The sequence below is a fragment of the Hemiscyllium ocellatum genome, chromosome 45 (assembly GCF_020745735.1).
Source record: "Hemiscyllium ocellatum isolate sHemOce1 chromosome 45, sHemOce1.pat.X.cur, whole genome shotgun sequence".
NCBI classification, from domain to species: Eukaryota; Metazoa; Chordata; class Chondrichthyes; order Orectolobiformes; family Hemiscylliidae; genus Hemiscyllium; species Hemiscyllium ocellatum.
In genome coordinates this window covers 17209160-17225361 of record NC_083445.1, presented here as the reverse complement: position 1 = coordinate 17225361, position 16202 = coordinate 17209160, and the positions used below count along the sequence as shown (strand labels likewise).

At 47.3% G+C, this 16202-nt stretch overlaps 1 protein-coding gene across 4 annotated transcripts in view; it reads left to right on the top strand.

Moving 5' to 3' along the window:
- Window positions 1-9686: 9686 nt before the first annotated feature.
- Window positions 9687-16202, top strand: part of LOC132835998 (adhesion G protein-coupled receptor E2-like) — an 80886-nt gene continuing 74370 nt past the window's right edge. For 2 of the 4 annotated variants that reach the window (XM_060855183.1, XM_060855184.1), the window contains exon 1: window positions 9687-9932. In XM_060855183.1, the coding sequence (XP_060711166.1) occupies window positions 9719-9932 (214 nt within the window). In that variant the 5' untranslated portion in view covers window positions 9687-9718. Of the gene's footprint in view, window positions 9933-11289; window positions 11311-11424; window positions 11465-16202 lie in introns of those variants that run through there. The other 2 variants (XM_060855186.1, XM_060855185.1) reach the window with 2 other exon arrangements.

Sequence of the window (16202 nt, the reverse complement as noted above, 5' to 3'; positions counted from 1 at the left end):
TGCTGTAATTGTACCAACCTCCACCACTCCCTCTGGCAGCTCATTCCATACAGGCATCAGCCTATGCATGAGGATACACAGATACACACATACACTCATACAGACACACACACACACACACACACACTCTCATATAGACACACACACACAGATACAAACACACATACAGACGCACGCACACAGACATACACAGAGACACACAAGCACGCAGACAACGCACACACATACATATACGCACACAGATACACAGACATACGCACAGAGACACATTTACACACACACACACAATACAAACTTTCTGACAACAGTGTCTACCAGTTGTAATGATAAAAAATGAGGGAGAATCTCATAAAAACCTACAAATTCTAACCAGACTAGACAGAATGAATGCAGGAAGGTGTACTTGATGACCAGGAAGTTCCGAACCAGGGGCTCACAGTCTAAGGATACAGGATAGCCCATTTAGGATTGGGACGAGGAGAAATGTCTTCACCCAGAGATTGGGGAACCTATGGAATTCTCCACCACAGAAATGACGGATGCCAAAACATTAAATGTTTTCAGGAATTGGATATTGTACCTGAGGCTAAAGGGATCAAAGGGTATGGGGAGAGAGCAGGAACAGGGGATTCAGGTGGATGATCAGCCATGATCCTCTTGATCGCTCAATACCTGGAAAGTTTTCTCATCCTGACATCGTTGCTTCTTTTGCCAATTCTGTGTAAGACACCCCCAGACGTGGTTCTGAAGCTCCTGGATCAATAATCAACAGCCACACAATGAGTTGGGTACAGCCTGCGCTGAATGAGGTGCTCCATTATGACTGCGCTGAGTTATACATTGACAATGACACTGCCTGCTCAGAAGTCCCACAGACCGGGCATGGCCTCGGGGATCTCGTGGTGTGATCTCAGAGCAGGGGACTGATCAGCTTCACTCAGCTGCAGCCACAATTCCTTTTCTTTTATTTAGTTTTTAATTTACTCCGGTTTTAATTCCATCCTCTGTGCTATTCAATGCCATCAGCCTCTGGGCACCTCCTCATATTTCTGCTGAAAGAAATGCAGGCAGATATCAGGGCTGGGGGAGGGGGGGAGGTGTTATCTCTGTACCTCCCCCGCCCCGATCATTAAATTACTTGAAACAGTAGAGGCCCAGTCCCAGATCTTTAAAATATGACACAGATCTTTCAAACTGCTTCACAGGCTTGCCAGAACTGTGCCCCTTGACCCATATCTTCTCATCCTGCCTCTTGTTCTCAGGCCCATGATGCATTGCTTCTGTCTGTCAGGATGCCAACTCCTTTGTTGTCCAGTCACAAGATCAAGCCTTGGCTCACAGAACTTCACCACAAACATCAATAGTCTACTGGATTACAAACCCTGCGTGTGTGTGTGTGTGTGTGTGTGTGTGTGTATATCTGTCCATCAGTGTTTGTGTACATCTCTGTGAGTGTGTGCATGTGTCTGTGTGTGCATTTATCTATTCATGTGTGTCTGACTGTACATCTGTGCATGTTGGCTCATAGCCTTATTAATTCATGGGATGATGCCAACACTGGCTGGGCCAGCATTTATTGCCCGTCACTAATTGCCCAGAGGGCAACTAAGAGTCAACCACATTGCCATGGGTCTGGAGTCACATATAGACCAGACCAGGTAAGGATGGCAGTTTCCTTCCCTAAAGGAAGGAACATTTGAAACGTTAACTCTGTTTCTCTCTTCCACAGACCACCAAACACTGGCATTTCACCAATGACCCAAATTGAGACCAATTAGCTGCACAGAGCGTGGAAACAAACCAGTGAGCCTTCTGTTCATTGTCGGTCAGTGCTGGACCAAACCTCCAATGTCTCCAGCACCTTAAAAAAATCGATCATTCAGCCCATCAAGTCTGCTCCATCATTCAATCAGATTGTGGCTGCTCTGAGAATCCTCAACGCCACTTTCCGGTCTTATCTGGACAATGTTTGATCCCCTTCCTGATCGAAAGTCTGTCTATCTCAGCCTTGAATAGACATAACTACCCAGCCTCTACAGCTCACTGGGATCATCTTCACAGTGTGGAGGGATTGTCTTACAAGTGGAGGGTGACCAGGTTGGGACTCTACACACTGGGATGTAGAAGAATGAGAGGTGACCACTTTGAAACATATGGGATTCTTAAGGGGCTTGACAGGGTCAACGCTGAGAGAATGCCTCCCCTCATGGGAGAGTCTAGGACCAGAGGGCAATGTCTCAGAATAAAGGAGTGCCAATTTCAGACTGAGATCAGGAGGACTTTCTTTTCCCAGAGGGTTGTGGGTCTTTGGAACTCCTTACCACAGGGTGAGCCATGGAGGCAGAATCCTTGTGGATATTTAAGGCTGAGATCGATAGATTCTCGATCAGTTGGAGAATCGAGGGTTATGGGGAAAGGGCAGGGAAGTGGGTACGAGGAATGTCAGATCATCCACGATCCTGTTGAATGGTGGGGCAGGCTTAAAGGGCTGGCCTACTCTTGCTCTCCACTTCTATCTCTTTTTACGGTTTAACTCAATTTGTGCCCCAAACTCTGTGTCCTTCCCCAGTTTCACACGTTCAGGTTCCCAAATTCCCAACTGGTTCGCAAGGTCCCACTTCCTGCTTCCGCAGCAGCAGAGTGATTTTCCCGAATGTGAAATTACGTGACAGATACTGTCGTAACACACAGCTTGATTTGGGGCATCAGTAAATGGAACTTCCGAGGTTGGCATTTGGCTGTTTTTGCCAGAAGACAGTCTGCAACACTGTTCAGAAAAACTAACCACCTTTATTACCGTTTCCACCAGATACAAGAGTACGTTAAGCAGGACATTACTTCGGCATTCAGCTCCCAGTTTTATTTGCTCAGACATCACTGAAGTAAAATTCTCCTGAAACGGAGGCAGTTACTTTTTGGACAGTAACCCCAGCTCCCCCATCTAGTTCTGGGCTCATCAGCAAGAGAAAACATCCTTTCCATAGCTACCCTGCATGTTCATCTGGTAACCCCATAAATGAAAATTGCCCTCGGTAGCCATCTTGAAATGTGGCACCATTTTGGCCCAGTGACAATGAAGGAACAGCGATATATTTCCAATTCAAGATGGCGAGTGGCTTGGAGGGGAACCTGAAGGTGGTGGTGTTCCCATTATCTGCTGCCCTTGTCTTTGATGTTAGGGGTAGATTCTTTACTCAGCGAGTCGTGAGTTCATGGAATGCCCTGCCAGTAACAGTGGTGGACTCTCCCTCTTTATGGGCATTTAAATGGGCATTGCATAGGCATGTGGAGGATAGTGGGCTAGTGTAGGTTACGTGGGCTTGGATCGGCGCAACATCGAGGGCCGAAGAGCCTGTACTGCGCTGTATTTTTCTATGTTCTATGTTCTACATGGAAGTGGTTGTGGGTTTGGGGGTCTTTGGCAAATTTCTGCAGTGCATCTTGTAGATAGTGCACACTGCTGCGACTGAGTATAGGTGGTGGAGGGAGTGGGTGCTTGTGGATGTGGTGCCAACCATGCGGGGGCTGCTTTGTCATACAATCATAGAGTCAAAGAAATGTACAACACATAAACAGACTCTTCAGTCCAACTCATCTGTGTCAAATCAGATATTCTAAATTATTTTAAATATTCCAAATACTCCAAATCCATACAATTACAATATTTAAAAGGCATCTGGATGAATAAATGAATAGGAAGGATATGGGCCAACTGCTGGTAAGTGGGACGAGATTAATCTGGTTGGTGTGAATGTGTTGGACCAAAGGGTCTGTTTCCATGCTGCACATCTCTAGGGTTGTTCAAAGCTATCAATTGGGTTATGAAGTGGGTGACTGTCTTGTCAGTTTTTAAAATTTTATCTCACTAAACTAGTTTATATCAGGGTTTAAACCAAACTACAGATACCCATTGAATGCTTTTTCTCACCTTCAAACCTCATTCGCAAAACTATAAAGATGGCAGGGGAGGTGATGCGTTGCAACTGTAGCACATGGGGGTCGCCGGGCACCAGTATGATCCATAATAAAGGCATCTGCAATAAAAGTCTGCGTCCCGAGGAATTCTCACGCCAGTTTGCTTGCATGGTGTCCATTATTTCTAAACACTGTCATGTCTCTAATTCAACTGTGAAGGGTGATAAATTAGCAGCTGGGTGATACAGTATGTTTAGAGGGGGGTGGGCCAAGCACTGACAAATGGAACTAGATTCGTTTCAGATATCTGGTTGGCGTGGATGAGTTGGACTGAAGGGAGTATTTGAATGACAATGGACATATAAAGAGGTAGAAACAGGGAGGTAAAATCAATGACTGCAGATGCTGGAAACCAGATTCTGGATTAGTGGTGCTGGAAGAGCACAGCAGTTCAGGCAGCATCCAACAGGCAGCGAAATCGACGTTTCGGGCAAAAGCCCTTCATCAGGAATAAAGGCAGACAGCCTGAAGCGTGGAGAGATAAGCTTGGGGAGGGTGGGGGTGGGGAGAGAGTAGCATAGAGTACAATGGGTGAGTGGGGGGAGGGGATGAAGGTGATAGGTCAGGGAGAAGAGGGTGGAGTGGATAGTTGGAAAAGGAGCTAGGCAGGTAGGACAAGTCCGGACAAGTCATGGGGACAGTGCTGAACAGGAAGTTTGAAACTAGGATGAGGTGGGGGAAGGGGAAATGAGAAAGCTGTTGAAGTCTACATTGATGCCCTGGGGTTGAAGTGTTCCGAGGCGGAAGATGAGGCGTTCCTCCTCCAGGTGTCTGGTAGTGTACGCCAGGAATCTCCCATCTGACAGAGGGGACTCTCAGAAGGATGGTAATCTTTCAAATTCTATTTCTCAGAAGCCAATGGAAGTTGCTTCATTGAATATGTTCAAGGCCGAGAGCAGCAGTCTTTTGCTGATCTGAGTGAAGGCAGCAATGGAGGACTAGAAATATTACTGGATTAGGAACCATCTTAACCATGGGCTCAACTCTCACCACAGTCAGTGGTGAAATTTGAATTCAACTCAAGGAGGAGTGAATTGGATATCGAAAGCTCATGTGGTGGTGACCAAACTGCTGATTGTTGTTGAAAGCCTATCTGACTCACTGTTGGCTTTTCGGGAAGGAAATCTGCCCTGTTCTTACCTCCATGTGACTCCCCACCCACAGCATTGATGCTTAGCTGGGGATTAACATTGAACAAATAACGTGGAACAAAAATCAAGGATTATGGGTGGGGGGACCAGAGTCAGGTCGGCTGTACTCTCACTAAATAGTGAGCCAGTCTTGGGGGGCTGAACAGCCTCCTCCAGATCGCACTACATTGCGATCAGTTTGCTTTTTTTTTGCAGTTGCAATCCTTCATTGGATGCATCTCGAACAGAAGGTCCTTGGTCCATCAAGCACTTCCTGGCGTCATAGAGTCATAGAGATGTACAGCACAGAAACAGACCCTTCGGTCCAACTCATCCATGCCAACCATATATCCCAGATTAATCTAGTCCCATTTGCCAGCACTTGTTCCATATCCCTCCAAACCCTTCCTATCCATATACCCATCCAGATGCCTTTTAAATGTTGCAATTGTACCAGCCTCCACCACTTCCTCTGGCAGCTTATTCTATATGCACAGCACCCTCTGTGAAAAAATTGCCCCCTTAGGTCTCTTTTATATCTTTCCCCTCTCACCCTAAACCTACACCCTCTATTTCTGGACTGCCCCACCCCAGGGAAAAGACCTTGTCTATTTACCCTATCCAAGCCCCTCGTGATTTTATATAAATCTCTATAAGGTCACCCCTCAGCCTCTGACGCTCCAGGGAAAACAGCCCCAGCCTATTCAGCCTCTCTCAATAGCTCAAACCCTCCAACCCTGGCAACATCCTTTTGTCCTGAAGCTTGTGAAGTTTAAATGCAAGTCTCATTTTCGTTTGAATGAGAGATGTTCTCTTCCTGGAAGGCGTGGCTGCTGTGAGGAGACTAAGCTGATTGTCGGATGGTGAATGCGATGCAGTCCTTCAATGGAGTTCCCGGCTGCTTGATTCCCTCTTGGTCACTTTCCAACACAGTCTCTCAGTTGAACAGAGGAGCCTTTTCTTCAGCTGCTTGCCCGTTCTCCATATTGAGCGGTCTGTGCAAACTGAGTGAGCAGAAACACAAACATGCTGGTGCCTATCAGTAAAATCTGATAATGCTCCCCTACCTCATCTACACTATGACCAAAGAAACTCGCCGGTGACCCCCCTCCCCTGCTGTACATTATACCCCAGCTCTTTCCCTTCGATGAGCCGCACTTACACTGACACACATCCACGCTCATTCAAAACTATTCCTTTCTCTCATCTGTCCTTGGTAAGCAGCCAATGGGCAGAGCCTCTGAATTACACCACATCCAGAACTGATATGGAGGGCTTCTTTGGAATTTTTGATGGCATTTATTTGGAACAGATTCCATTGCATGTAGAGTAAGAATTGGTTGAATTTACAGACAAGTCTTTTCAAGCTTGTTGCTCAGATCTTTCAGAGTCCCGGTTAATGTAACCCTCTATTAATATCCAGGCTGATGGATCTATTTATACCCATGGAGTCCCAGCCAATGGAGGTAACCTAGAGACCGGCTTGTCCTGTATTAAATTTTAACTAGGCCGCAAACCCACTTGGAGTATAAGGACTGTCTGTTGTGTTCGGTGGACTTCACCACTCCAGTTATGGAGATTCCCAGTGATGGGGCAGGATGGAGGAGGGCGGAGGGAGATGGGGGAGGGGGGGTAATAGGGAAGCAGGTACAGGCTAGTGAAAGACAGACTCTTCGGTTTCAATGTAAAAGGGACCCAATGGGCAATGTTTTCACACAGAGGGTGGTGCACGCATGGAACAAGCTGCCAAAGGAAGTGGTGGAGGCTGGTACAATTACAGCATTGAAAAAGCATCTGGATGGGTGTATGAATAGGAAGGGTTGAGAGGGATATGGACCAAGTGCTGACAAATGGGACTAGATTAATTTAAGATATCTGGTCGGCATGGACAAGTTGGACCGAAGGTCTGTTGCTGAGCTGTACATCTCTCTGACTCTATGACTGACTGTTCAAAGGCAAGGGGTGAAAACAGTCCCGCGTAAAGAGAGAAGAGTCGTGCGTGCATTTAGATAGCACCTTCCGCGACAGTCTGAGCACTTCACCAAAAAAGATTAGAGTCGACTCACCGAAAAGTCTCCAGCTCTGCTTTAGCGTGGTTAGCACAGCAAGATCCCACAAGCAGTGAAGTGACGGTGGCCAGACGGCCTGTCGACACTGATTCAGGGATACCGACTGAGCAGCTCACCGCGGAGACCTGCGGAGAGATCCTCTTCGAAAGTGTGCCCTCAGTTCAGCAGCTGATCTGAAAGACGTCACCTCTGACAGTGCTGCAGCCCCTCAGCAATGAGCTACAGCCTCTGGAGCTCAATTCCTGGCAGATGGTTAGGATCTTAAGGTTATCTTTTAAAGTTGGGTTGTGATATAATGATGACACGTAATTTTAACCTTGGGCTGTTGTGTAAATGGAGGCTGTTAAATGGTTCATTAAAGTCACTGAATTTGAAAATTGGAAGGAAGTCAAAGTTGTGGTGGATCCAATTTCTCCCATGTGTCTATGCAATGATAAAACATAGAAGAAAAGAGGCCCTTTGGCCCTCGAGGGAGCGCCGACCTGTGAACCACGGGGCCTGTTCTGTGTTATATTGTTCTGTATTCTATGTTCTACACCCAAAGCCAAAATTATCTCCCTGTTGTGAGTGTAGACTGATCCCATCTGATCAGATGGGATTCAAGGAGAGCTTGCCAATTAGACACAGAATTGGCTTGGCAGGAAGAGACAGAGGATGGTGATAGGGGGTTGTTTCTCAGACTGGAGGCCTATTACCAGCAGTGTTCCACAGGGATTGGTGCTGGGTCCGTGTTTGTTACCAGCAATCTGGATGAGACTGTAGGAAGCATGGTTAGTAAGTTTGCCAAAATTGGTGGGATAGTGGACAGCGAAGAAGGTTATCCAAGCTTACAAAGGGATCTAGATTAATTGGGCCAATGGGCTGAGGAGTGGCTGATGGAGTTTAATACAGATAAATGTGAGGTATTACATTTTAGTAAGACAATCCAGGGCAGGACTTATGCAGTTAATGGTAGGGGGGTTCAGGTTCATTTGAAAGTTGCATCTCAAGTAGACAGAGTGGTTCAGAATGTGTTTGACAAAATCCTCAGACCATTGGGAGTAGGAGTTGAGATGTCATGTTGCGATTGTACACCACGTTGGTGTACTGTCTTCTGGAGCCCTGTGTTCAGTTCTGGTCACCCTGCTGTAGGAAGGATATTATTAAATTGGAGAGGGTTCAGAAAAGATTTACCAGGATGTTACCGGGAATGGAGGGTTGGAGTTATAAGATAAGGCTGCTTCGGCCGGGAGCTGTTTCACTGGAGTGTGACTGGGGTGACCTTGTAGAGGTTTATAAAAGTATGAGGGACATAGATAAGGTTGAATAACAAAGGTAGGGGAGTTCAAAACTAGAGGGAACAATTTTGAAGTGAGAGGAGAAAAATTTAAAAGGGAGCTGAGGGGCTATCTCTTCACACAGAGGATGATACATTTATGGAACTGCCAGAGGTAGATGCAGGTACAGTTACAACATTTAAAAGAGATTTGGACAGGTACATGAATAGGAAAGGGTTAGAGGGATATGGGCTAAATGGGGCTAGTTTAGTTTGGGAAACCTGGCCAGCATGGATGAGCTGGGCCGAAGGGCCTGTGCCAGTGCTGTATGACTCTACAACTGCATCAACAAGGTAAAAACAATGACTGCAGATGCTGGAAACCAGATTCTGGATCAGTGGTGCTGGAAGAGCAGAGCAGTTCAGGCAGCATTCATCAGGAAGAAGGGCTTTTGCCCGAAATGTCGATTTCGCTGCTCGTTGGATGCTGCCTGAACTGCTGTGCTCTTCCAGCATCACTGATCCTGAAACTGCATCATAGAGTCAGCTAAGTCAACTAGAGTCGGCTGTGGCTATATGGATAGCCCTCTCATCTCTGAGCTACAAGGTTCTGGGTTCAGTTCCCACTCCAGAGTCGGAGTGAGTTACTGAGGGAGTGCAGCACTGTTTAGGGTGTTAGTGTTTGATATGAAGGGAGATGCCAAAGCTGGGGTGTTCTTGTTTGTGTTATGCCTAAGTCAGTGCGAGTATTAGAGTATGATCATATCTCTCAATATCAGCCAAGGCAGAAGCAATAAGCCTGTGGTGTCCCTCTGCCACTGAAAGTCCCCCAGGTCTCCATCACCTCCACACAGATGCTTACACAACTCCCTTTTGACATCCACGGCAGCCTTCCCTCACACTGCCTTCTGTTTTATTGCTGCTGCCTGTTAAACCCCTTACACAATGCACAGTCAGAAGTCCAGACACCGAGCACAGGTTCTGAAAGGCCAGGAGGGGAACTTGCAAATCAGCTGGGAACTGAGCAGGGTTTGGGACGGGGTGAATATTGCACCTGAACATTGTCCTTTCCAGACAGTGTTCAGGGAATCCCTGCAACAAGCTGCAACCAAAATAAACAGTGACTCACTCCCGATCGCTAAAAGCTGCGGGCGGCTGTGGGTGTGTGTGTGTGTGTGTGTTTAAGTCAGGCACTCCACCCCCCCCCCACTCTTTCGGTTTGTCATTGGTTAGGACTGAGTGGGTAGAGGGAGCTAGAGTCACATTGGCAAGGCACTGAACTGTAAAGCATGATCAGTCTGGGCAGATGTGTGCAGGGTTGTGACGGAGAGGTTCTGAGGGGAGTGTACAAAAGCTGTAAGAAAGACCAGCACTCTGCAGACAGTACTGCGAGCGAGAGAGAGAGAGAGTTTATTTACTGCTGTCCAGGAACGTTTCACTGCTTTGATAAGGAGAGTGGGCAGCAACACTCATTCATGGCACCCAGTCGCTTTTTTCCCTTAGGTAAGTTACAAGCCCACGTTACATTGAATGTAGAGTCTAATTGTCAGTCACTGCTCTTTATCTCTCACCACCCTCTCGTCTTTTCTCTTGCCTCCCGAGTTTGCTTTTCTTGATGAATGATCGCTGTATTGGCACTCATCCGTTCGGTACAGTGGCAAAGTTCAGAGTGCCCGGGTTTGCTGCGTTAATGTTACTGTGTGTGCTCCTTCACTGCTGCCACTCGTCTCTCCTGTTCACTGGAGAGGGTAAGGCTGGGGGCTTTCTGTGCCAGCTGGCATCACTGGGTATGTGGGAGAACAGTCATGGGGTTTCCAGCTGGTGGCTGAAAGTGGTCAACCTACACCCAGCATCGGGCAGTTTTCTGAGCTCCTGTCAGCTGTTTTCTTGTAATGAGCGAATAACTCGAGAGAGAAAGGGCTGGCATTTCCAAGCATCTTTCATAAACATTTGTTTTTCTGCCGGATGAAGTTCCAATGTCTCAGACTGAGCAGCACCCTCTCAGTCCTGTGCTGGGGTTCCAGCTAACTTTGTGAATCCAATAAACCACATCCAATAAACACACACACAGACACACAAACATACAAACATACACACACACACACAAACACACACACAGACACACAAACATACACACACACACACACACACAGACACACAAACATACACACAAACAAACACACACACAAACACACAAACATACACACACAGACACACACACACACAAACATACACACAGACACACACACACACACAGAGACAGACACACAAACATACACACAAGCAAACACACACAGGCACACAAACATACATACACACACACACACAAACATACACAGACACAGACACAACAGAAAAACACATGCATACAGATACACACACATTGACAGACACACAGATGCACAGACACACACGTAGACATGTATACACCATACGCACACGCACAAATATACACACAGAGATGCACATACACACACAGACATATACATAGATGCACATACACACACACACACACACACACACACAGATATATATGCACACACACAGACATACATAAACACACACACACACCCACACCCACAGAGACACACACACACACCCACACACACACACACCCACCCACCCACACACACACACACACACACACATACATAAACACACACACACACCCACACCCACAGAGAGACACACACACACACACACACACACACACACACACACACACACACACACACACACCTAGTAGTGGCAGATTATGAAGCAAGAATGTAAAAGAAACAAAGGTCAAAGGATTAAGGCAAACAAAGAATGAGATAAAGAGCCAAGAGAAACAGGAGGTAGTGAGAAAAAGCTGACGAAAGTGAAGCGATGCGGGGGAGCGGTGAGTATGAGGGAAGCTTGGACAAAGGGAAAAGCGAAAGGAAGAAAGGAGACGCAGAACAAAAGGAGAGAGTGATGGTGAGAGCAGCAAAAGGAGGACAGAAAGATCAGATCAGCGGGATGAAGCCAGATGGCAATGAAAAGACTGAAAATAAGTGGGTAAAGGAGCAGAGACCAGTAAACAAACTGTGTAGCTGTATGCGATATTAAAGTATAACCTTCAGCAGGAAAGTGTGGAACATTGAGTTCTGTCCTCAATATAGATTCAGAAAACTATTCCTGGAAATGTTCAGGAAATGTCTGAATGGTACAGGAAGAGGAATGTAGCAGGCCGTCCACGCTGATAGGGGACAACAAGAAAGGACCTTGTTTTGTAAAGTACCATGAAAGCAGTGATACAATCTTCCAGGTTCCTGTTCTATGTTAGCGGTGACTGGCACAATCTGCTCATGTAGCTGTCCGACTGACTCAACTGATAGACAAAGACCCAGCGCGATTTTCCAATACTGAGTCAAAAAGTCAGATATATCAACCTCTCGATGGCAGGTGACCACATCAGAGACTGTTTTAATTTATTTGAATTCTTCAGTAAATGCATTTTTGAGTGGAAGTACCCAGCATCGGCAGCAAGTGTAGTTTTGGTGTTTTGTCTCATTTGCTGTTACCCCATCCTACTAAAGCACTTTGCGTTTTCAGGCCAATGCTTTGTGACGGGATTCCACCAGCTCAGGCTTTTTCAACCCCGTAACCTTGTTCCCATTATCGTCTAACTTTTGGTTCACCCTCCTTTACCTGTCCCCCACACAACAGTGGGGATGCTGGGATGTGGCATCGCTGTGGCTTTTGTGTGGCATCTTCAGTTATCACCCCTCAGGAGGTTGGTGGGGGGTGGGGAGGGGAGGTGAAAAAATCCTGGGATTTGGAACTGGTTATGATGAGAGGACCATATGGTATTACCAAAACAGGATGGCGGGTGACTTCAGATGAACATTGAGGTGGCAAGACAATTATATTTCTGTGCGTCTGGGAGCTGCTATTCAATAAGCCTTGGTCTTAGGTGGTACTTTTGTCAGGTAACCAAGGGAGTCAATGTAGGCAGAACCTTGGTCAAATTGGTGTCCTTCCCTGGGATGGTGTTGAATTTGAGTGCTGTTGGAGTTGCACCCACACAGCCTTGTGGAGTGTATTCTGCCTTTCCCCTGACTTCGTGCTGGGTAACTTTAGCAGTGAGTCACTCAGTGCACAATTCCCAGCCTCCAACCCTTGGGTGTCGCAGGTGGAGAGTCTCTATTGTTGGAGATGCTCAATTGAAACTCATTTGTCAATTGTCCATCGTCGTCCAAGACTTGCTGGGTTCAAACATTGATTATTCAGGAAGGAACATGTGCTTGAGGAGCCATGATCCGACTGAATGGGGGAGTAGACCTACTCCTGCTCCTGTTTCTTATCATCAGACTTCGCACTGCTAACCTCACAGTAGAGAGAATGCTGTTGATGAACTGCTGAAGATTAGAATGGATAGGTGGTTGTTTCTGACTGTCACAGACTCCATGGACTGAAGGGCTGTGTTGTAGACGTTTATGACTGTAAGAACTGAATATCCCAACTCCGTCATCTATTGAAACCTCAAGATGTCCATTTTCTAACAGGTACTACAGATGGTGACTGGGCTCAGGCTAAAATCCCCTCTTTCCAATTGAGTAGAATTTGGACCAGTTTGAGCCATCTCTACTATCCCCAGATCATGATTTGGAGAACTGAAACCAACATGTTCACGCTAAAAGATGAGAGGCTTAACAAACAATCCAGGTCTTTTTCAATATATAATTTCAGTTACGTCACACTGTAAACTTTTGCTATAAATTCTGTGTCTTACGATCTTATACTCCACAACCCCTGATGAAGGAGCAGCGCTCCGAAAGCTAGTGTTTCCAATTAAACTCTTGGACTACATCTAGTGTTGTGTGAGTTTTAATGTTATATTCCCAGATCAGTCAGGGTAATGTTGATATGAAGTCTGTGAAGGGGTTTGATCTTGGTGGTGGGTGAGGGGAGACCAAATTTTGGGGGCTGTCAACAACGAATAGTCACCAATGAGGCCAATGAGGAACTCAGGTTATCTCGAGAGTGGTAACATTGTGCAACGTGGAGCACAGGGGGGAGGTGAGGGGAATGCATGGATGTAATTCAGCACAATCTGGGTCAAAATGGAAGGGGGTAAGGGCTGCGGTTCGGGTGAGACAGCCTGTGTGCAACATAAGCATTTGTCAGTTGGTTTGAGTGGGTTGACTCAAGACGCTGTATCGGAGTGCGATGTGAACCAGGCTGACCTGAGAGTCTTTGTCGCATGGTGCCAGGTGTAGTTACCCAGCAAAATGTAAAGAAACCACACACTCATTACGAAACTGCAGCACAAAGATTTGGCAGTGTGATCATCGGAGCGTTCTGCGTAACCTTTTTAACATGCAGCCCTTTCAGATCTCGATCAGAAATCCCATTTGGGTTCTGTTCCACTCTGAAACATCACTTGGATGGTGGAAACTTACAGTAGAGAGTGCTGAGACGAGATGAATATCTAAGTAACAGCATTTTCTGCTCTACAATTAATCAGCTTCGTGTCAAACCGAGTACACAGCGATCCTCCAGGAGAAGACAATAGCCTTAATTGATCAGTGGTTTTTATATTTAATCAGAGGTGGGTATCGCTGGCTGGCTCAGCATTTATTACCCGTCCCTAGTTGCCCCTTGAGAAGGTGGTGGTGAGATGCATTCTTGGTGGTATGGAGACTGCTGCCTCACAGCGTCAAGGACCCAGGTTCAATTCCAGCCTCGGGTGACTGTGTGGAGTTTGTACATTCTCCCTGTGTCTGCATGGGTTTCCTCCAGGTGCTCCGGTTTCCTCCCACAGTCCAAAGATGTGGAGGTTAGGATGGATTGGCCAAGGGAAATTGCCCATAATATTCAGGGATGTGTAGGTTAGATACATCAGTCAGGGGAAATGTGAAGTAATAGGGTAGGGGATTGAGTCTGAGTGGGTTGCGTTTCGGAGGGTTGGTGTGGACTTGATGGGCCAAATGGCCTGTTTCCACACTGTGATTCTATGAACCACTGCTGCCCATTTTGTGTAGGTTGACTCACAATGCTATTGGGAAGGGAGTCCCAGAATTTTGACTCAATGACACTGAAGGAACAGCCGATATATTCCCAAGTCAGGATGGTGAATGGCTCGGAGGTGGTGTTCCCGTGTAGCTGCTGCCCTTGTCGTTTGAGGGGGGGGTAAGGGGTCACAGATTTGGAAGGTGCTGTTGAAGACAGGTCTCTGAGTTACCCAGCAGGGCACCTTGGAGATAGAGCTCACCGCTGCTGCTACTGGGGGTTGGGAGTAGAGCTGGAGGGTGTTTTTGTACTGGTAAGGATGTTGTTAGGTAGATAAGCAGAAGGCTGGAAGAATACAACGCACCAGGCAGCATCAGGAGGTGGAGAAGGGTTAGACCCAATAGTTGACTTCTCCACCTCCTGATGCTACGTGGCTTGCTGTATTCTTCCAGCTTCCTGCCTGTCTACCTGGGATTCCAGCACCTGCAGGCTTCTTGCCTCTGACTAAGGGTGTTGTTAGAGCAGATTGCTTTGTGTGGAAGGTACTCTTGACTTGCACTCCTTTAGGCAAGTGCGCCAGCTCTCCGAATGAGGCTGGATGGTGGACAGACTTTGGGGAGCACGAGTCCACCAGTCAACTCTGACCAGCTCCCGTAGCCGCAGTGCTAAGACGGTGGGTCCATTGTAACCCCAGGGTTCAGTCAGGGTTAAACAATGGAGGCAGCTGTTTCAATCACAATGCGACAGGACTGCCTTTAGGATTTCCAGGGAATGTAGAGCCGATTATTTCTCAAGGAAGCGGCAGTGATCAGGAGCGATGGCCGTGACTGCTTTGCTCAGCAGTGGCAGGCAGGCATAGGGTGGGGGCAAACATGGCAAGGGAAAGGGGGACAGGGGGGAATCAGACAGTGAGCTGGGAGAGACTCAGGGCAGTCTGCAGTTCACTCTCTGTGACTACAAAATCATCTAATCCTCTCCCCCTCCCTCGGATTCCAGTCTGTGGAGCGTGGCCAGGAATCTGTTGTTCTATTCTTCACGCTCCGATTGTGTTGCAGCCTGGCAGGTCAGACTGGGAATTGTTGAAAACACATGGAAGAAAGTCCTGCTGCTGCTTTGTACTGGTAAACGTGCCAGTGCCCAGATCGGAGGCAGTGACTGGCCTCTGATTGACCAGAAACACTGCCCGGATCACTGGAGCGTTGGAGGTTGAAGGGTGACCTTACAGAGCTTTATAAAATCATGAGGGGCATGGATAGCGGTAATGACTAGGGTCTTTTCCCTAGGGTGGGGGAGTCCAAAATTAATTTTCTCAGGTGAGAAGGGCAAGATTTAAAAGGGACGTGAGGGGCAAGTTTTTCAGGCAGAGGGTGGTTCCTGTGTGGACTGAACCGCCAGGGGAAGTGGTGGATGCAGGGGACAGTTACAGCATTTAAAAGACATTTGGATAAGTGCATGAACAGGAAAACTTTACAGGGATACGGCCCAGTGGGACTTGCTCAGTTGGGATGATGGAAACATGCACACTGACCGAAGGGTCTGTTTCCGTGCTGTGGAATTCCGTGACTCGGACAGAGCAGCGGCGATGACATTTTATGGGTGACAACTTCTGGCCCGTCAGAGGCTGGCATCTCTAGCACTCGGGCAGTGCCACCGGGCAGGTAGTGATCTCTGCCGGAACTAGCGATCACGGAGCGCAAAGCAGTGAGGCAAGTGTGTGAGGATCAGTGGGTTGACGGTAGTGCTGGAGTTACAGTTTCTAGGTTTGGGCTCAGGGAAGGGGATGGTATCAGGGTTCTC